General features: G+C 52.4%; 1 protein-coding gene across 3 annotated transcripts in view; it reads right to left on the reverse strand.

The window, feature by feature from the left end:
• Positions 1-21,600, reverse strand: part of SH3RF3 (SH3 domain containing ring finger 3) — a 344,795-nt gene that overhangs the window by 10,321 nt on the left and 312,874 nt on the right. For all 3 annotated transcript variants that reach the window (XM_023618447.2, XM_023618448.2, XM_070234980.1), the window contains one exon: positions 1,904-2,238. In XM_023618447.2, coding sequence (XP_023474215.1) covers positions 1,904-2,238 — 335 coding nt within the window. The remainder of the gene's footprint in view (positions 1-1,903; positions 2,239-21,600) is intronic.

Genomic DNA, 21,600 nt, shown 5'->3' on the forward strand with positions numbered 1-21,600 from the left:
TGCACCTCAGCCAGACAGTGCGTGCTGATCCGCCGTGGAGGATCCAGAAGCAGAGGCTGACGCCCTGGCAGGGGTGTGACGTGTTCCGACTGGGTATAAGCTGAAGATGCCCAGACCCTCTGTGGACCAGGTGAGTGCACTGGGTGAATGCTGACCGTGCACCTCACTCAGGGGCTCAGAGCCAGGTCTGGGGGTTGGAAAGCCCTCAGTTCAGTCCCTGGCTTGGCAGCTAACTAGCTGTGTGACCTTGAGCAAGGTACTTGGCCTTTTACGAACCCTCAGTGTCCTCATCTATAAAACGAGGACAGTGAATTCACAGCTTCTTGGGAGGATTCCCTGAGAGAATACACATAAGAAACGCTAGCAGATGCTTAGCGGCATGCACAGCATGGCCGTCCTGGATCGTCATGGCCAGAATCACAGCAATTGCTGAGTGTTCTGAGCATCGGCCCTGAGGTAAAAGCGGGCATACATACGGACTTACACTTTACCTGTTTATCAGAAAGCCGTGAGCGCTGGCCCAGTGTCCCTCCACCAGCCTGCAGAGAGAGTTGTTCTCTCAGCGACCCTGGGTCTCAACGCCACCCCATTGGCTCAGCTCGAAGGCCATCATCAAGGCCAGGGCTTGGCAAACTGTGGCCTGCGGCTAACTCATGTGGTCTGAGAGCTAATGTTGTTGCACTTTAAATGGTTCAAAAAGAAATCAAAAGAAGAAGCATATTTCCATGACGAGAAAACCATATGACATTTAAATGTCCGTGTCCACAAGTCAAGTGTTACTGGAATACCAGGCCCACTGTTTCTGTATTGTCTATGGTTGCCTTAACGCTGTAACAGCTGAGGTGAGTAGTTGTGACAGAGACCATGGCAACATCTGCAATATTTACTACCTGGCCCTTGACAGAAAATGTGTCTGACCCTGATCAAGGTGGAGCCTCTACCAGCCTGGACATGGCGCTGGACCTAGCAGATGCTCAGGACAGTGGTGGCCTTTTCAGGCCACAGGCACCGGGAGACATGCAGCAGAGCTGGCTGGCAGTCAGTGTGGCCAGGCAGAAGCACCAGGACTGTTTCCTCGTGAGCCTGCTCACCTTTTTACTAGTTAAGCCGCGTTCCAACGAGAAGGAATTTAGGCAGGAAACTGCTTCCCCGCTGTCCTAATCTGACACCAGCCCCTCTCTCTGCAGAGCATTCTGGCCCTTACTCGGAGCTCCCTAAGGACTAATGGGCCAACCCACCTCTGACCCGTGAAACTCCTAGCTGGGTCACATCGCCTCGGTTGGATTGATTCCTGATCTGTAAAACTCTAGGCTAAACTCTATGAAATTGTTAGTTTTGGGGAAAAAAACCCCACAAAAAAACAAAAAAACCCACAAAAAACCATGAATATTAGCAATTTCATATTGTTCAAGCCAACAGACTATACACCCTTGAAGCCAACTTTGGGGTAAGGTTGTATAATTCTAAGATGTCAGAGTAGGCCGAGCCTCAACAAAAGCTGCTCCCTGGGTGGGCCACACAAGCCCACGGGCACTCAGCCCAGGTCCACTCCAGGGTGCCCCCAGCGCTGAGGGGACACAGTCCTTTCGCTACCCCTTCACTCGCTCTTTGGGCTTAGTACCCTGTCAGTTCTGCCACATTTCCTGATGATCCTTTCTAAATCCCAAACTCAGGACCCCGATGGATTCAGAACATGAAATATGCTCCCGTTCACCTGCAAACTCCTTTTATCTGATGCTCACCGTCCAAGCTCAGGAGTTGAGTAGATGTGGATAGTAAGGGATGTCTGGTAAATTTAATCCTTGGGAAATCCCCATTGTCCCGGTTCCCCAAAAGTGGCTCCAGACCACAGAGACCAACCCACACCAAGGTCCCAGAGGATGGACACCCACCTCCCACTTACCTCTCTCTAGGCAACGGCTTGGCCTCGGGCCGGATGGCGGCCATGGAGAGAGGTGCTTGCCGGGAAGGGGATGAGGAGAAGTTCAGATCCAAGGAGCCCGCCTTTCTGTGCAGTGGCTCCATCCCCATCGCCCCCTGCATCTCACTCTCTATGGGGCAGGACCCTGCCCTGCCATGGATGGACCGCGAGGACACTTCGGGCCCCAATGCGCCCTGGAGAGTGGCATCCACTGCCACCTGGGGGTCGTGGGTCGGAGAGATGGACGGCGGGGAGCGAGACTTCTTCTTGGTGGACGCCCCAGCTAGAAGTTTCAGCAGCCCGCTCTTCTTCTCTTTCTGGAGAGACATGCAAAGTTAAAATCAATGGGCTAATGCTTCTAAATGACCTTGTTGTTAGCGAGAGGGGAAAGGATAATCCTGTTTGGAAACTTTAAACAAAATTTTGTTCATCTGGTTAGAGGAAGAAAACAAAACTAAGACCGAAAGTTTTCCTTCCTTCCCCAAACCTGGCAGAAGTGCTCAAAGCAGACCCAGGAGGCCCTGGGTCAGGCCGGTGGAAAGTGCCATTCCCAGGAGTGGATGCTGCGAGGGGCGGTCCCAAACACCCCGCTCCGCATCGCAGGACCGTGTCCCAGCCTGGCACCGTCATTTGCTGTGTCAAAGGAACCAGCAGTCAGCATAACTGGGTTTCTCCTGCCCCAGGTTTTCCAAGTGGACTTTGCAGGTGGGGGCTAATCCTTCTCCATTAGGCTTCCTGAGATTAGCTGCCCAACCCTGGGTTCCAGAGCCAAAGGTCATGGGTCCCGGGCACAGCACCACCTGGAGCCCCCGGGCAGCACCGGACGCCACGTCTCCTCGGCACAGAATGCTTTGCTGCACACAGGGAACCCGGAGTGTGCTTGTGCCTGCGTTTGTGTGTGTGCCTTTGTGTGTGTGCCTGCGAGCATCTTGTCTAATCCTGGGACAGCAATTTGCTGGACAGGGAGGAGCGCTCGTCCCAGAGCTGCGGGCAGCCCCTGGGTGACGACGGTGGCTTCCCCTCCCACCCTGAAGCCCCTCACTGGGAAATATCCTGGTACAACCTCTTCACCCAGCAGGCCGGCGGCTTCCTTACCTCACGAGAAAGGGCTGTGCAGGATGTGACAGCACACGGGCCATGACCCTCACACCCAAGACAACGAAAATAGCTTAAAGGAGCTGCCCTCGCAGTCAGGAGGCCTGTTTCAACGCCACGCACGAGGACGTCCAGACCCGTCTCCAGGTCCATCACCCAGGCCCAGTTCTCATGGTGATTCTCCCCATCTCAAATGGCCACCTGCAGGCAGGACGACCAGCACAGCATCTTCATCTGATGTCCCAGATTCTGTACTCTCTTGGCTCCCTCTATTTTTTCTTTTTAACTGCACTTTAAAAAAAATAGATGCGCTTAATTTATTGGGCTTGATATACAATCCAGGCAGAGAATCCTTGTCCCTGAAGACTGAGGCCCAAGTCTGGGAGGTTGGTCCAGGCCTTTCAGCTCCAGCAAACAAGGCAGGCAAGAAGCAGTGCTGGGCTGGAGGGCAGGTACAAAAACTGCAGACACGGTCGTCAGACCCCTTTCAGAGGCGGGATGGACGCGGAGCCCGCCTGCCTGGCCTGGGTCCTGAGGGGATCAGCACAGCTCAGAAGGGGCCCAGACTTCTCAGAGATGCACTACAGCTCCTCTCCTCAGTCTCGCGTTGTGGGGCTCGGAGCAGGCTTGCAGGAATAACTGACAGTTTGGCTGGGTGGCAACACCAACCCAGATAAGGACTAGGCAGTGTCCCTAGGGGGCCTGGCCCAGGATCCACCACCATCTCTGCCTGCCCTGCATGCTGTGCAGGATGGTGATGAGTGGGCATCCCAGCCTCAGCTGCCTTCCGCAACGGCCTGTGGTAGTCACATGGAAATGCTTAAAATGTTGCCACTGACACGCTAAGAAAACGCCAGGTATGAGAGAAAAGAATCATATCCACTTGAGGCTCGTCCGTGTGTGTGTGTGCATGAGAGTTGCGTACATGTGAGTGCACTGTGTGTATGAGCGATGTGTGTGTGTGGAAGAGTGTACACACACAGAGAGGTGCTTTGATAACCATGTACCTGCCCTGGAACCTGGACACGTTCAGGGCTTCACTGGAAGCTAGTTTTCTAATGTTCAACGGAAGCTAGGTGGCAGGGGGACATGGAGACATGGTGTGAGATGGTGGCAGTGCATGGAAGTCTGAAACGATAGTCACTAGGTCAGCGATGCCCACTCAAGAGTCTGCTGTGGTCACAGGGCTGGGTGGACCCGGAGGTGGGGAGATGGGAGGTTTCTCTTCCCGCCTTCCTCATCTGTGTGAGTGGAACCACTGGGCAGGCGAGTGGTGCTGAAACCCCCATAAAAGGCACACATTGAGGGACAGGCAGCTGCTTAGGCTGAGTCAGTAACACTTTGTTATGAATGAGTCCATGTGTTTTTCTCTTCTCCCAGCACTGATACTGCTAGAAAGGATGGAAGCAGATGTCCTAAATACCGCCCACCATGAGAAGAGGCTGGCTGGAGTGAGTCCCAGCTGGGTGGGGAGCAGGTGGGCTCAGGGCAGCCTTGTCTGTTCACCTTGCCCAGTCAGCCCTATTCCACGTCCACGAGGAAGATGCGCGTGGAGCACACCTAGGGAGCTCAGTCATTCGGCCACCAGGGGGCGTCACGCAGCTGGCTCAGAAGTGGCCTCAGGGCCTCCGAGTCCCTAAAGTAGCTGAGGCTTGTGCGACCACCAGGGAGTTGGTAGTGTGTGTCTGGCTCCTCACGACGATGGTCTCCTGGGACCACAGGGAGGGCCCGGAGGTGGGAGGATGCAGTGGGTGTGAAGGGTGCCTAAGGGTCAGGGCCCTCTGGGCCCGGCCGTCAGAGCCCACCTCGGAGTCCCAGAGGTCACCACCTGCCTTCGCTTCCTGCCAGCACGCTCCCCACCAGGTTCCCCTTCTTCAGCCCTACTGCTCCTCCCTAGATGGGCAAGGGTGCTTCCCATTCCCTCCCCTTCTCCCTCCAGAACAGAAGCGCTGAGGCCAGCATTCCATGCTGCTCTCTGCAGGATCCCAGTGCCTAGCCTGGTGCCTGGAAGACAGCAGGCACTCAATGTCCTGGACGAACAACCCTGAAGGAAGTGAGCTCAGCCAGCACGGGAGCCCCCATGGTCCCTACGGGGTGCCCTTCTGCCTCATGAGGAAAGGACAGATTCAATCAATCAACAAAGGCTTTCTTGCAAGGTGCTGCCGCAGGACAGAAAGCCCTGGCACCATGGGCCGAGCCTCAACGGGGTGTGCAGTGAGCTGAGACAGGGAAAAGCCACTGGGCCACTCAGCATGTCTGCAGTGAAGTACAGCCTGGGTGCGTGTTTGGAAAGAGGCACGTGGGCGTGATGGATAATTTTCCTGTCTCAGATCTGCATGCTTAAATATAACCGATCATCATTTTAATTTCACTTCGACAAACACTGATATCATGGCTGGAAAACGTTCTCCAAAAGGTCTGCTGTCCATGACAGAACTCTGCTAATGTCGTGAGCACCCAGTTCTGACAAACTGCTGTGACAGTCAGTGTGCCAGCAATCACGGTGCACAGGGAACTCCCGGAGGACGGGGGCGGGCGTTCCAAGCACTTCCCCTGGGGGCCATCCTGTTCTGTGTGATGCAGCTAAGAGTCAGCTAATGGGAACTTTGGGGGTGTCAGGAACAGGCTCACTGGTCGATCATGGGGCAGCCCCATGAGACAATAAGAAAATAAGAGGTTTCAGAGGATGCAGTTTGGGGTCAACGTGCGCTAGGAGTTTATGTAAAGGATGGATGGATTTGCTGGGTTTCTCTGGGACCAGGACCAAATTAGGGACCATCATGAGCCTGGGAAAATGCCAAGAGTGATGTCCCCGTTACGTTTCAGGGGTCATTTTTTCCCATACAAGTTTTAGGGGGTCGCTGCTTTCCTACACAACTTTCCTGCCAGCATCCTGCTGCCTCCATCCGTGGTTTAAATTCCCCTCTCCAGGGGAGGGGTCGCTTTCCATCCCCACAACCCTTTGAACGGCCAAGGTCCAGTCATTTCAGCCTTGCCAGAGGACCCCAAACAGACGGAGCTGTGGGAACAGAATGCCTCCCTCTCTCACAAGTCCTGCCATAGGAGGAGGCACCTCTGCAGAGAAAGGCGCCCTCACCTCCTGCTTTCACCCAAAATGAGCGTGAGGCTCCTGCTGCCCCCGAGGATAGCCCTCCTCTGTGACGTGCTGGGCAGCTCCCCGCTCAGCGCACCCGCCTGAGCTCGCACCACTCCAGCTGTGCACTCTGAATCCAGCCGCTCGGGCACTGTTTGCCTCACCAAGTTGTTAAGATGACAAATACAAGAGTGCTTTTTAAACTATTAAAGCATCTCACAAATATTTGATGTTGCTGTTTTTATGACGTGTTTGCCTATTTTTAAGTTTTTGCAAAACACCTACAACCTGGTGAGCTCCCAATACTTTTTTGTTCAATGAATAAAATTGATTCATCTCTACAACGTGATGTCTCACCATTAACCCTTGCTTTGCTTTGGGAGAGGCTGACACAAGGACCCCTCAAAGATTCTGACTCAGTAGGTCTGAAATGGGGACAAAAAAGTGATTCTGATACAGAACCCAGCAAGTGATGCCTTAGAAGCGAAGTGGGTTTGGAAGACCACACACAGTGAGGTAGAGACACAAAGAGGGATGAGCTTTTTGGGAAGGTGATAAAGCGTTTTGGGAAGGCACCATGGTTTGTTGTTAGTCCCCAGGCCCGGAGACAAGATGGGTTTCAAAGCAGTGCTTTAGAGCGCTCAGTGCACTGGAGAGACAGGCCCAGCTGTGGGCTCGAGCCATTCAGCAGCTCCCAGGGGAGGCCGTTGGCCCCAGTCACACTTTGAGCGGCCAGGGCCGATGTGTGAGCAACAGCTCAGCGAGTAGGGCAGGCCACCAGCAGAGGGACATGCACCGGCAAAGGACTGCAGGCACGACACAGGGGCATTCCAGAAGATACACACCCAGACCTGACAGCCTTCCTCAGCAGGCACACGGAGCAGCATGTGCAGAAGGAAGAGCTCGAAGGTTACACGAAGAAAAGCTATGTGTGCACACACACTCACACTTACAGATACACTCTCATACTTGTAGACACACACACTCACGTTTATAGACACACCCACACACACTTATATGCACACACGCTCAAACTTATAGACACAAACTCTCACACATACACACACACACCCTGAAATAAAGTCATGCCCTACCTTTAAAGAATCATCTGGAAATCTAATATTAAAAAGAGATATTTGAAGATGTTCATTCATTATAGGAAAACCGTAAAACATTTTGCAAATAATGAAATAATAGTTTTTCTGTTATGATTGAGATAGAGGTTTCCCAGGGGTCTTAATTGTTTCATAGAGCATTGTATAACAGCTTGGAAAAAGGAAAAAGAAATTTAAAGCTTAAATTAAGAACTGTTGCCAGTTAAAAGGCAATTGAAAATTATGGAAAATGGTCTCTGAAATTATAAGAAGCCAAAGGGATAGAATTTGATTTATAAAATGTGACATTAAATCTTTCAGGGATACAATTCACTTAACTAAAATGACGTAAACCTGTAAATGTGACCAATAAGTGCCCCATTCTTATCAGGCTGTCTCCTTCATTAACCCATGCTGAAAGAGGTGGCCACGGGACCAGTGCCCTCAAACAGATTTACCTTCTCAATTCGTTTTTGCTTAGGGCAACATCTAAAATATTGGCCAGGCGCACAGTGAACACTGGCCAGATGTGGCGGCAGCACACAGACGCGGACCTGATTTGCAAGGCTTAGCCCTGGAAGCCAGGACGCCCTTGACTTGCAGGATCCCACACGGGTGGCACAGGCAGAGGGGTACTCGCTCTTTTCAACGTCAGAAGGGTAGCTGAGAACTCATTAGCCTTGAGAACAAAGGTTCAAGCATTATCACACAGTTTCACTTTGCCAGGTGCACACAATGACATTTGCATGAGCTGAGACCCAGGAGACAGTGGCCATGGGTCACGTTCAGTTCATGTGTTGACACTCAGGGACCTGGGAGTATCTGCAGACTGTCTGGAGAAAGCATAGAAATATTCCCCACAGACCATTAATATTGGCTACAGGGGTGAGCAAGGACAGGAGGGAGGCTTGGGCAGAATTTAGCTGTTGTTATGCACTTTTGTAATGATGGAATTATTATGTCTAACATGTATTTCTTTTTAATTTAAGAGAGGAAACATAAGAAAGGAAAAAGCTGCAACCTGTCGCGTTGAACATAATGGTACTAGATGTGATGAACCAGAGAGAATTTTTGCTCTTAATTAGCTTGTAGAGAAGGAGGTGATCTTATAGGAGGGGGCAGATGGGGTGGCCTTGAGAGCTGGGCTGATCTGGGCATCGTGAACAGGGGTGGCTGGTGGGTGATGCGGCACAGGGAAGGGATCAGGCGTGGAAGGAGCAGATCCAGTCAGAAGACGGTCCATGGCGCCCGGTGTGGTGAGACAGGCAGGTGGACAGCACATGCTGGTGGCCTTAGGGCCCAACCCAGGAGCTTGAAGTCTGCTGGGTAGACACTGGGAGCTGCCAGGAGCAGTGTTGGAGGCAGAGGTGGTGGGAAGGGCAGGGAGCAGGGAAGCGAGGGACTCCAGGGTGGCAGGTCAACAGGATGCAGCCACTGATGTTGCAGTGCTTCTGAGGAGCCCGAGCGGGACCGCGGGGCCACGGACGGCGATGGTGATGGTGACCAAGAGTTTAGAGGGAAGGTGACACCAGCTCCTGCCAGCTGGAGACAGGAGGTGAAGAGAGGTAGGCTTGAAGCTGTCCTGCTGGGCAGCAGCCACAAGAACGCGCTCTGTGCCCGTGGGACGGTGGCAGACTCCTTTTTGTTTCCAACTCTGGCATTGTGCCAAACCCTATGTTAATTCTGAGCCATTAGTGATCTGTTGAATGACATCAACATTCTGGGTGACACTGCAGCCTTTAGAACGACCCACAGCTGTACATCTAGGAAAGCGCTGGTGAGACTGAAACACGGTCAGAGGTCTGATCCACACGAGTTTGGCATGACAAATAATGCGGGGGCTTTAAGGAGCCCTTAGGTGTTCAGAATAAAAACCAGAGGACACAGTGCATCCTTATGTTTGCTGAGCCTGGCTCTGGGCCAGCAAGCTGCACTTGGAAGCTTTCTGTCTGGATGTTGTCTTTGGGAACTCCTCCTGTTAGAGATGGGCAAAGGGCCACTCAAAGCCATGGCCTGTCAGAGCGCTCATGGGGGAGGCGCACCTCTGATGATGCCTGAAAACATAGCTTCTGTAAGAGCAGAGAAGGGCTTAGAACAACATAACATGCACCGTGTGTTCAGAAAGGCTCGACGAATAGAAGAGCTATGATAAATAAAGAGGAAGAAGTCCACGAGCTAATTAAAAGCGACAAAAATTACGCATTCCGCTATTGGCTATTTTAAACTTTAAAACACATCTTCAAAGTCCTGCCCTCACAAAAGCAGCAGATAAAGACTGATTCATGAAAACACGGAGGCAGGGAAGCAGCAGCTGACGATGTGCCAATCTTGACGGTGCGCCTCCAGCCTGGCTTCCGGCGGGAAGAGGCTGCGGCCTCCCGCTGCTCTCCTTGCTCTCTTGAGGAGTGAACCTCTGGTGCCACAGCCTTGGTCACGCCCTTCCGCCCGTGGCCTTGTGCCAGGCCCTTGGGAATGGGAGCCAGATGGACAGAAGAGCAGAGGAGTTGGAGATCCTGGTGTCCTGGTCCTTCAGAGCAGAGCCACGGGTCCTGGGAGCATAGACGTTTGCCAGACTCAGAAATGGAGTGAGGAACACTTAGGAGCTGGGCCTCCTGGCAAGTGGTTTTGGGTGACCAGCCAAGTTCAACACAGCAGGAAAGAGCTCCTGATGTGGAGGACCTTTGAGATGAGCACAGCCACATCCTCACAGCCGTGGAGACAGATGGAGCTGGGGGTCAATGTCGTTATTAGGTGACTGACCTTGAACAAGTTACTTAACTGTTCTCAGACTCAGTTTCCTCATATGTAAAATGACTACATAACTATATATACATAAAACTATACTGGAACTATTTCTTCAGAAATAGGAACTGGGCACTGTTCTGAGTCTTGTACGCACCTTAGCTCATTGGCCTCTTAAAACAACACCATAGGAAAATGGAGTCTCTGAGATACTAAACACAGACACAGGATCCTCACCTGGAAAGTTGCATAGTCTGAATGAACCCAGGACTGGATTCCAAATTTTAACTACAGCTCTCCTACTGTGTCATGAGAACTAAAGAAGAACAAGGGGCATAATCTCAGCACAGCATTCAGTGAGTGGTAGGCACCCCATCACGCACTGCTCGGATCTTCATTTGTTTAAGTCACGTCTTGGAGGGGCACTGAGGTATTTACACAGTGTGATGATTACAGAATCTGATGGGCTGCATGATGATAAAATGGCAGGTTGGCCAATTACATACCACCCCATGACACGGGTAGCACCGCATTGCTCTGGGCTGCTTCCTCAAGACAGGACATCAACAGCAGCCCCCTCAGTGCCATGCAGAGGGCTGATGCTGACAACACGTAAGGCACCTGGCAAAGAGCCCAGTGCACAGTAAGCACTCAGCACAGGCCAGCTGTCAGGACACTGAGCTACGGTGCTGTACAAGCCAAGCTCTTCCTCCACTTGCCTGGCCCTCAGCCAGCATTCACTTCCTGTTAGCATAGCCTGAGGTCAGAGGAAGCACGTGCCATTCACCCATAAAGCAGGGTGCAAATAGGACTGAGGTGCCAGCTACACGCCCCCCATCCTCTGGAAGCCTCTTGTGCAATAATAGGCTGAGGATGTTCTCCAAGCCCCTGGAACTGTCTAGTCACCCACAGACTGGGTGGCTTTACTAACAGAAACTGTTTTCTCATAGTTCTGGAGGTTGGGAGCCAAAGATCAGGGTGCCAGCAGCGTGGGGCTCTTGGTGAGGCTCTTTTCCTGGCTGTAGCCACCTTCGTGCTGTGTCCTCTCACAGCCTCTCCTCATTGCATGTACGTGGAAAGAGAAATCTCTGTTCCTCTTCTTAAAAGGTCACTAATCCCATCACAAGGGCCCCACCCTTACAGCCTCCTCATATAATCACCTCCCTAGGGCCTCATTTCCAAATACCATCCCATTGAGGGTTAGAGTTTCAACATATGAACAGAGTGGGGGACACAAACATTCAGTACATAACATTCTGCCCTGACCCCTCAAAGTCATGTCCTTTTCACATGCAAAACACATTCATCCCCTCCCAACAGCTCTGATGTCTTGACTTCTTCCGGCATGGACGCTGAAGTCTACGGTCCAAAGTCTTGTCTAAACATGGTCCAAATCACACAGAGCCGAGACTCGGCCACAGTCCACCCTGAGGTAAACTTCCTCTTCAGCTGTGAGCCTGGGCAACCGAAGAAGTCGTGTGCTTCCCAAACACAATGGTGGGGCAGGCATAATAGACATTCCCATCCCAAAAAGAAGAAATAGGAAAAGGAAGGGACGATGGGTCCTAAGCAAGTCCCAACTTAGCAAGGCAAACTCCGTTAGATGCTAAAGTTCAAGAACAGCCGTCTTTGGCTCGATGCCTCCTTCCAGGCCCTGCGCAGCCTCAGAGGCCGTCTGGCCTGTTAACAACAAGGTGGTGGTCCCGATGGTCTTGGAATCTCCCCCAGGGCTCGTCTTCCGGCTCCTGGCAGAAGCGCACACGTCTGCAGCCAAACAGCTCTACGGTCCAGTTGTAAAGAATTCGAGAAGTCTGAGCCATCCTTCATTTCATCCTGCTTTCTCTGTCCCCTTCAGTTCAAACTAACAGGGTCTCTGCCGGGTCAATGCCATCTCCCTCCTGGCCTCTGCTGAGGTGGCCGCTTAAGTCCATGGGTCACACTCAGTTTCTCTTTATCAAATGCTTGTTCGGCCTCTTCAGAACAGCCTTTCTCATGTTTTGCAATATGGATAGGCTGAGAATTTTCCAAATGTCCAAGTTCTGGTTCCTTTCTGGTAAACAGTTCCTTCTTCAATTCATTTCTTTCCTCTGGCATTTTGTTATAAGCCATCAGGAGGAAGCAAGTGACTCCTTCAATACTTTGCTTAGAAATCTCCTCAACTAAATATCAATTTCATTGCTCACAAGCTCTACAAAACAGTCCACAAAACACCAGAACACAGTTCAGCTAAATTCTCTGTCACTTTATAACAAGGATGGCCTTCCTTCCAGTTTTCAAGAATGTGCTCCTCATTTCCCTCTGAGACCTCACCAGAATCAGCTTTACATGCGTACTTCCACTAGCATTCTGTTCACGATTATTTACGTATTCTCTAGGAAGCAGCGTTCTCTCTAGCTCTCCTCTTTTCCTTCCAGGCCCTCACCAGGACTCCCTTTAACACCCACACATCAAGCACGCACCTCCAAGCCCCTCCAGCCGCTATCCGTTTCCAGGCTCCACAGCGGCTTCCACACGTTCAGGCGTCTGTCACAGCAGCACCCACTTCACAGCACTGAAATCTGTATCAGTTTGCTTAGGCGTCCACAAAAAATACCATAGACTGGGGGATTTAAACAACAAAAATTTATTTTCTCACAGTTCTGGAAGCTGGAGCCCTGAGGTCAGGGCGCCGCAGGGTCCGGCTCTTGACGAGGACTCTCTTTCTGGCCCGCAGACACTGCCTTCTCCCTTGTGTGCACACAGCCTCTCCTCGTGTGTGCGCGTGGTGAGAGCTCTCCCGTCCTCTTATAAGGCCACTACTCCCATCGTGACGCCCCCACCCTCACGATTTCATCTGAGCCTAATCACCTCCCAAAGGCTCTACCTTACCTGGAGGGTTAGGACTACAACTTAGGAATTCTGGGAGGACACAAACATTCCGTCCAAAGCAGTCCTCTACATAACAGCTACATAAGGGACGCAGTCACCTCACTTATAGATGGGGAAATTCAAGTTCTGAGAGATGAAGCGACCTGTCTGAGGGTGGGATCAGGCCTTGGACTCAGGTCTCTGGACGCTGAGTGCTGACTTTCTCTGCCTGCCATTCCCACTGCAGTTGGTGAATGAGTGAATGGAAGGAAGGTTTGTTTTTCCTCTGTTGCTGGTGTTACCACAGGCCCCTTGCTTGGGTCCTCCTGTGCCTAATCTGCCTTGCACGCCAGGGCCTGGCAGAAGCTCTGGAGGCCTTCTCAGTGTTCCTGAGTCTAACGTCTTCACTTACCGCCCCCTGACACAACCACACCTCCAAGGCTGACCTGGCACAGCCTCTCCCACAGGCCTGCAGCTCATGGACCAAGCCCCGCCTTCTGCTCTCCTGCCAGCCTGGGGGCTTCTCCCTCCCAGATGCTGCAGGCAGCTGCCCACATGGCTTACGGGCACAAGGCGTGGCATGCCAGCTGCGCTGCACCATGTTTGCCTGTCCCGTCTCTGACTTGACAGCAGTCAGCATCCGTGTGCCTCTCATCCGGCCCAGTAGTCACCAGATGTTCAATAAGGGTCACGGTGGTACTTAGACTAGTAAGCAGCCTCTACCGCAGTGACACCTTCTGAGTGACAGACATTGGGCGCCACCCTGAGATCTAATTCAGCCAGTCCGGGGGCAGAGGTGATTGCGATGTACACCTCCCTTGCGAGCCTTGATCCATCAGAGGAACAGAGGGCTGGCACCCCCGATTCCGCTCCCCTTGGTTCTCTTTCCTTTTAGCCTCACAGGCCGTCACAGCCTTGCCGAGGGCAGACCTGGGCTGCAGGCACCCCTGGGCCCTGGGTCCAGCCCGGCCAGCACTCCACAAAGGATCCGAACAAATGAGCCTGTTGCAGTCGCATGTGCAGCTTCTGCAGCATGGTCCTATGCCACTGTCACTCCACACAGCAGGCAAGGCCAGGGTCACAGTGCCCTGGGTGGGCGTCACAAAGGCCACAGCAGGGCAGGCCACCACTGGCAGATGCTGAGTGAAGTAGGGACCAGTGAGTCTCAGAAGACAGGTGGTAGAGGCTTGCTGGGGTGTGCACTGGGAAATGACCTGTCATGGAGTGCCAGGATGCTCATTCTGAAACCTAGAGACCAGTCTAAGCCTCTGGCTAATGAAGGGAAGAAAGGCAACACAGCACCGTGGAAAGAGCAGGAAGCAACTGCCTGGGTTCTAATCTGGCTTCAGCCGTGTGCCCTTGAACAGGAGACTTCAGTTTTCTGCAACTCAGTTTCCCCATCTGTGAAATGGGGCTATCAATAGCACCTCCCATAGAGAGTTATAGGGATCAAACGAAATAACAAAGGTAAGATGCCTGACCCCTGGTAGACGCCTGCGTGAGTCTGCTGTCCCCTTCACATCAGTGTGGCTACAGCACGGATGTTTGCTACCACGGGCATATTGGGCATGACGCCTTCTTTCTGCAGGAATAAGTCTTGCTATGAGTGATACCTGACTGTCACACCACAGTTGCTTTTTACTACGTTGGAAAAGAAAGAATCACCTCTCGGCCAAAGGAAAAGTGCCAGGACCTAGTCTTTTCTTCTCTAACAACGGTCCTCCCAGGAAGCAAGGCTAAAGCCGCTCCTTCCCACAGGCTGCGATGACATGTGTGCCTGAGGGGACACATCACCCATGTGGCACTGAGCTGCAGGGGCTGTCAGCAAACCTGGAACAGGAAAGAGAATTCTTGGAAGCTCTATTTCCTGCTGCCTTGGGTTCATCAGGTGCTCGGATGGGAAGGACCTGACTCGAGCAAATCCACAGGTGTGATCAGCGGTCTGAGGATGGCTTCAGGGGATGTGAGACCCCTGGAAGTGCACAGCTGGGAGTGGGCACACAAACATGGCCTTCAGGAGGTTCTCAAAGGCGTCCATGCCCACCTCCTTAGAATTAAGAAAGTGATGGTTTCATTCAACTGAGAAACAAGGATGCAAGGGGCTTGTGGATGCCCAGCACTGACCAGCTGCAGGCTTGGACAGGGCTGCAGAGTCCAGTATGAGGGCGCCCAACAGCCCAGGCCACTGCTTCCTCTGCCCATGACGTCAGTGGAAACTGGGAAGCAAGACTCCTTGGGATAACAGGCACAGCAGAATTTATTTTGCTCTTAATTAAAAAGTACTGAACCAGAGGGAGCTGTAATAGACAAGAAACGTTCCGACTAAGCTCAAGAAAAGAGTGAGAGGTCACAGAGCTAAAAGGGGACCTTGGGCAATGTGGCAAATTATATTTTCCAAAACTAGCCATAAAACTGTCTCCCCTCCCATTCACCCTCCTTACAAAGTAACTTTGGCATTCCCCTTATTAAGTGATAGAAGCCACATCCCCTCCCTGTGTGGCAGGAGACCCTGTGACAGTCTCCACTGATGGAGCACAGTGGAAAGGCCACTCATGACTCCAAGGCATGAAGATACCACACACTCACTCTTGGGACCCAGCCACTATGCTGCAAAGAAGCCCCAGCTTGCCCATGTGCAGACCGCATGGAGAGGCCACATGCTGGTATTGGACAAACAGCCCAAACGAGGGTCCAGCCAGCTGCCAGCACCAACAGCCAACCGTGGGTGAGCCAGCATGCCTCGGGATGGCCCCAGCCAGCACACCATCCACAGCCGTCACCCTTCAGCTGAGGCCCCAGACATGGTGGAGCAGAGAGAACCTTCCCAGTGTGTCCTGCCCACGGTCCTGACCCACAGAACAGGAGCACAACATGAGCATGACAAAGTGACTGCTGTTGGAAGCCCCTGAGTTTTGGGGTGATGAGTTCTGCAGCAAGAGGAACTGGTGCACATTTCACTCTGACCCCCATGAGCTCTCCCAGTCTCAGACCAGGCTGCACAACGAGACTGCTGGCATTGCTGCCTTTGAGTGTCAGGTCTTACACACGAGCATCACACACACACACACACACACACACACACACACTATTTTTGATAAATAAGTGCAGGATGGAAAAATGAAAGCATATCCCAACAGACTTTGGAGAAGTTGACAGAAATATTGTAAATATGCACAGTTGAAGGTGAACCAAGCATCCAAGTGGACGATGAGAAGAATTCTGTTAGGAAAGATGCCAAGAACTGAACTTCCATATATTTTACTGGAAATATGAAGACTTGCAGATAATCTAACCCAAGCAAATCGGACGGCAGGTTGTGAGCACCAACGAGACGGCGTCTCACACTGTGCGGGGTGCTCAGGGCTAGGAGGCCCCGTCCTGACTTTAAGGCACAGCTGAGGCAGAAGTGTCTTACCCAGAGGATGCCTTTCTCAGGCAGCCCAGGGAATCCAAACCACAGACGTTTGCATGTATCAGAGACAGCTAGATGGCTTTACAGGAACTGAGAAAGAGATAAGAAATGAAAATGGAGCAAGAGCCATAAAGGTGTAAGTGTGAGCTTAAGGCATTTAGAGCATAAAGAGCATTTAAATCACTTGCCTAAGACGCTGCCTCCAATCAAGCAGCTCGTTTCCCTCTGCGAAGATACTGCTCAGCTAGCTCAGAGCCCTTGGTGGGCCCTCTCATGGCTGCCAGTGGATAGAACACTCAGGGAGCCCTCTCCCCAAGGGTCTTCTCTCAACCTTGTAATCATTCAAGTAATGTTTCATTACCGGGGTTGGGGGTGGGTGAGGAGGCAGAGTGGGCAGGGAGCTCGCCAGCAGCGGGAGAGAGTTCCTCTGTGTCGGTCCACACAGAAGGCAGGACTCTGTGGGGCTGTGATCCAGTCACTTTAACCCCACCTCTCCGGCTGGGAGAGCCCCTCAAGGAGGGGGTTAGCTCTCCCCCGGCACTGCCCGCCATGCATCTGGCTGGAAGAGGGCCTCTCAGCCCATGGCTGGGAGAACTCTCTGCTCTCCTTTTAGGGATTTCAGGATTGGGCTGGCAAGAGAAACATGGGGCCCCTAAGGACCACGGCTGCAGGGAGCGAGGACGTGCAGCTGAGCCCATAGAGCATGCCGTTTCTTTCTTGGAGGGCAGAGAGCGACGCGGTCTTTGGGCGTGGAGTGCCTTTGTGGAGGAGCAGGTGGCAATTTTCTCTCCTCTGGGTCAGTTCCTAACAGCCAACATGCGATGTTGAAACCAGGGAACAGTTAGCTATCAAAGATTAGGGAGCTGGTAACTAAAGTTTTCCAGACAATTATTAATTGTAGTTCTAGTTGTCTGCCTGCCCATCATTAGCTGTGCTGCTTAGGCAACATACCATCCAACTCCCACCAGGTTCCTCGCGGATAACAGCTCCCTGACACTTGGGTCACCATGGTAACGGACGCCGGGGCTGTTTTTCAGGGATTAAGAGTCGACCCCTTCATTCAAGGGTTTAGGTCAATAGAGATCACTAACCCACCAACTGGGCCTGCACAGGTGTCTGATAGGTGAACACCTGATGTCACGGAGCCAAAAACTCCACCTTCAGACCATGTTAATGCCACCATTTGGTGCACATGCGTCCAATGAAGAGGCATGAAGTCTGACTACACTGTGCAGATCATCAAGATACCTCATTCTCCTTGCCTCCAGTCATTTATCCCCACGCTTCAGGGCACCCTGACCCTCTACCCCATAAATATGCCTACTCCCCACTTTTGGGAGGTGGGTTTGAGATTTGTTCTGTCTCCTCACTTCAGGGGAAGAGGGTCCAAGCTTCAAAGATTTCCATTTTCTCCAAGGCTTATGTCATCCAGGGTCAATCTCTTCATAATCACCGTTGAGGCTCATAGAGAGCTCGAGGGCACTTTAGAAGGCATTAGGAAGACTAATATCTCCTAGTCCTTGACATGGTAGAGTCCAGATTAACACAAAAGTTTGAATATTTTGTGTATTAGATCTCACCGTATGAACTGTCTGAAGAGTCTGAGGTGATCTGGGTACTAGGACCTTACCTTTGGGTTATGCCACAATTGTCAGACTCACATATACATAATCTCATTTGATCTTCACCCAAATCCCAAGAGGCACTATGCTAGCATCCTTAGTGCCCCCTAAGAACTTTGTACTGCAGGATGTTAGCAGATCTGGCATGAGCAAGGCTGACCCGGTCAACTCGGTTTAGGAGAGCTGGGATGAAAGGAAGGTACAGCCATCTCCAGCCTATGCTATGCTAATAAGCTAAATTTTTTAAATTAAATTTTATTTCAGTAAATTTTGGTGTACAATATAGCATTGTTGACTATAGGTGCAATGTCGTAACAGCAGATCTCTAGAATTAATTCATGTTGCTTCACGGAAACTTTATTGATGGGCATAAGTTTCCGTGAAGCAAGATGAGTAAGTTCTAATAAGCTCAATTTTACTGCAGGAGTTTTTTGGCAGGGCTAAGGCTCTTGAAAATGAAGGGAAGGATTCTGAAGATTTGGAAAGGCTGAAGAGTTGCCCAAGATAACGACTATCAGCATAACCTCGGGGCACAGCCACACCTGGGCCCCAGGGGCCTCACACGCAGTTCGTGGTTCTAGAGACGTGGTTGGTTTATACACCAGGGGTTCTCAACTAGGGGCAATTCTGCCCCCCAAAGAGACACGTGGCAATGTTTAGGGATACTTCTGGTTGTCATAACTGGGATATGGCATGCTACTGGGATCTAGTGGGTAGAAACCAGGGGTGCTGCTCAGCATGCTACAGTGCACGGCGCAGTCCCCGCAAGTCTAGCCCCCACAGTGCCAAGGTTGAGAAGCCCTCGTTTACACAACAGGTGTCAGGCTCTACTCGAGAGTCTGTCCCTGTGCCTCCCCTCTGGTCATTTTGTGGTGGAAGGCCGATGTTGGCCAGGTGGGCCTTCTGCTCCCAGACCACCTCTCAGCATCCCATTTCTTTCCCAGCTTTGGCTTTAAGACCTGGGCAACTGCAGGAACTGAGCTGGGAACAGCTCTTAGGAGGCAGGGAGGCTGGCCTCTGCCTTGTGTGGGTTTGCTTTGGGAGGCGAGGGAGTGGAGGGGCAATGAAGAGTGCATTTGGGAGACAGAATGATCCAGAAGCCCTTGGAGATTCACGGATAACACTGAAAAGCACCATTCTCATTTCTGTGACTGGGGAGGGGTACTCCCTTTCCTGGCCCTGAAGTGGGCAGGCTGGGGCCGAATCTTGGAAGGTGGCTGAGCTCTCCAGCCGAGAGTGAGTGTGGAGTCTGCACTGCACCCCGAGCTTGTGCCGCGGCCCTGCTGATGCTCCCCGTCTAGAGCACAGGGATCACGGCTCTCCAGAGCCATCGTACTGCCTACTGTTTCCTGCGACAGCAAAGAAGTATCTGTGGTACTCTGGATAAAGGACAGGGTCTGGCCCTGATGCTGCCCCAAGGCCAGCAAGAAGCTTCTCAGCTCCCCTGTGCCATCTCCCCAGGCAGGCTGAGGCGCCAAGGATGGAGCACGTGAGCCCTCTGCTGTTCTTAGTGTAATCCCACCCCTGGGCCAACCGTGGGCTCACACATGGCTGCCAAGTGTCCTCCATGAGGTGTGCCCTTCTCCTGATTGTGCCCACATTTTCCATCAACCATGCGCCACTCCACCGTGGACACAGGTCCTCCCTCCCCCGGCGCTCTGCTAGGATGTCAGCAGGCAAATAACTGTGACCAGCTCACACCTGTAGCCCAAACGACCCACAGAAACCTGAGGGCTCTCTTTTCTCAACTAGGCTGACACACAACCATCAGACCCATAACTCCATCCCTTCCTCCCGCCCCAAAAAAACAGCCACAGATGCTGTGCCCACAGCCACCTGCCAAGAGCAGCCAGGAGTCCTGCACTTGTGTGTGGACAAGTGTGTGTTCTTGTGTAGCCATGCAGCTCAGCTTCCCTGGCACCTGTGTCTTCTGCACACCTGACAGCTCCAGAAACTTTGCCCCCGCCCCGCAGCCCTGCAGTAAACATCTCAAACGGAAGCCACAACCCCAACGCCAAGGAGATGAGGCCAAACAGGCATGGAAAGACTCTCCTAGCACCACAGCCCACTCCATGACCATGATCTCCAGCACCTTTGATGGAAAGACCGTATCTACGTGGACTTTCCGACCCTGAGGGGGCGCGGCGTCAGTGTGCAGTGACGTTCTACCCTAGAAGTAAGGATAGCTCTGCTGATGACATGGAGCAGCATGCAAGAGCGGTTAGGAGACCCCCAGGAGAGAGAGCTTGTGGGATAAGGTGGTGGATGTGCCCCACAGGAAGCCCGGCTGCTCAGGGGCCTCTCAGACAGGCTCGCTCTGGCTCACTCCAGGGTGGCTCGGTGTGAGAGGACACAAGCAGGGGCAGGAGGGCAGAAGGGCGACGACCAGCTTCCTGGCAGCTGTGGCAGGACCTGGCGCGCGCCCTCCTCTCTCCACGGGGACGTGCCGCCGCCTCCACCCTCCCCACGAGCCCCATTCGAGCTTGTCGGCCCGTTTGGAAGCCCTCTCCTCGGAAACCTCGGTGAGCATCTTAGGAAGGGTTGTTTCTCTCTCCTCTGCTCTGTCCTGCATGCGTCTATGTTGTTCAGGCCTCTTTAGCCTCTGTATTTGCTACTTTTACCTCCCCCGTGGACCCTGAGGATGCAGACCTCAAGGTATTCGTCCTGTCCAGCACCAAACACCAAACATCCCCCAAGTCCTCCATATTCTGAATGTGATGCCAACCTTTGATCAGCAGCCATGAGCCCAGCCAGCTGCTCCCACGGCCAAAAGGGAGGCTGCCGCACAGGCAGGGCCAAGGCTCAACCTCCAGTCCTCAGAGGAGCCCGGGTGCAGAACGGGAGCAGACCAGATCTCTGCGTGGTGCCCACGCTTCCCGGCAAGAAGCCCTTGTCTCTAGGCAAACTATCACAGAGCTGAGACAGAGCTAACAGTGTTTAATACTGTGAAATGAGGGAGGAGCGAAGTGCTGAGGTTTCAACTCTTTACAAATTCTTCTAAGCTCAGCACCCGAGCAGCCGCAGCTTGTGTGGCCCTGCCCCCTGCCCCCTGCCCCCTGATTCAGTGCCATCATCTTTGCACTGAAGAGGAAAGGCCCCGCTGGCCTGGCGGAATTTATAGCACAACATTAATTTCTTTAAAATTGCTTTAAAGGACATTAGGCCAAAAGGCAGACGGACAGAGATAAGAAGCTGGGACATGTCTGGGCTGTGTCGTGGCTTTGTCCTATGAGGATAATTTTGACTTGCATTTGGATTTCCAACAGGCCTCTGGTGGGTTTTCTGTAGAACAAATACAGTGCCACCACAAGTGATTAGAGGAAACGCATTCAGGTGAAATCTCGGGAAAATCGGGCATCCTTCGGAAGGATTTCTGTAACGGAGCAAGAGAGACTAAACACCTCAGTATTTACTCAGGTATGCCAAGCTCATGTACTTTCTGAAATTTTTTTAAAACAAAACAGATGGATAGAAATCACCTCACATGACCGGAAGGCAGCAGCAGGTGGGCAGCTGCACACGGAAGGAGCTGTGCGTCCTCCAGAGGACACAGGCTCTCTGAGGCTTGCCTAGGAGTCACAGCTGTTATTTTCATTAGCACTTACAATGAGCCGACAGCATGCCAGGCACTGACAGGCGGCCTCCAAGCTCTGCAGGATGATGTGGATTTTATTCCTGTATTTGTGTGCTTCTTAAGACAGACTGCTTCCAGGAATGTGAGATGCCCATCCAGCCTGGGGACCACCTCAGAGATGCAGTGAGGAAGGGCTCAG

Source organism: Equus caballus, chromosome 15 (genome assembly GCF_041296265.1).
Source record: "Equus caballus isolate H_3958 breed thoroughbred chromosome 15, TB-T2T, whole genome shotgun sequence".
In the NCBI taxonomy this organism is placed as follows: Eukaryota; Metazoa; Chordata; class Mammalia; order Perissodactyla; family Equidae; genus Equus; species Equus caballus.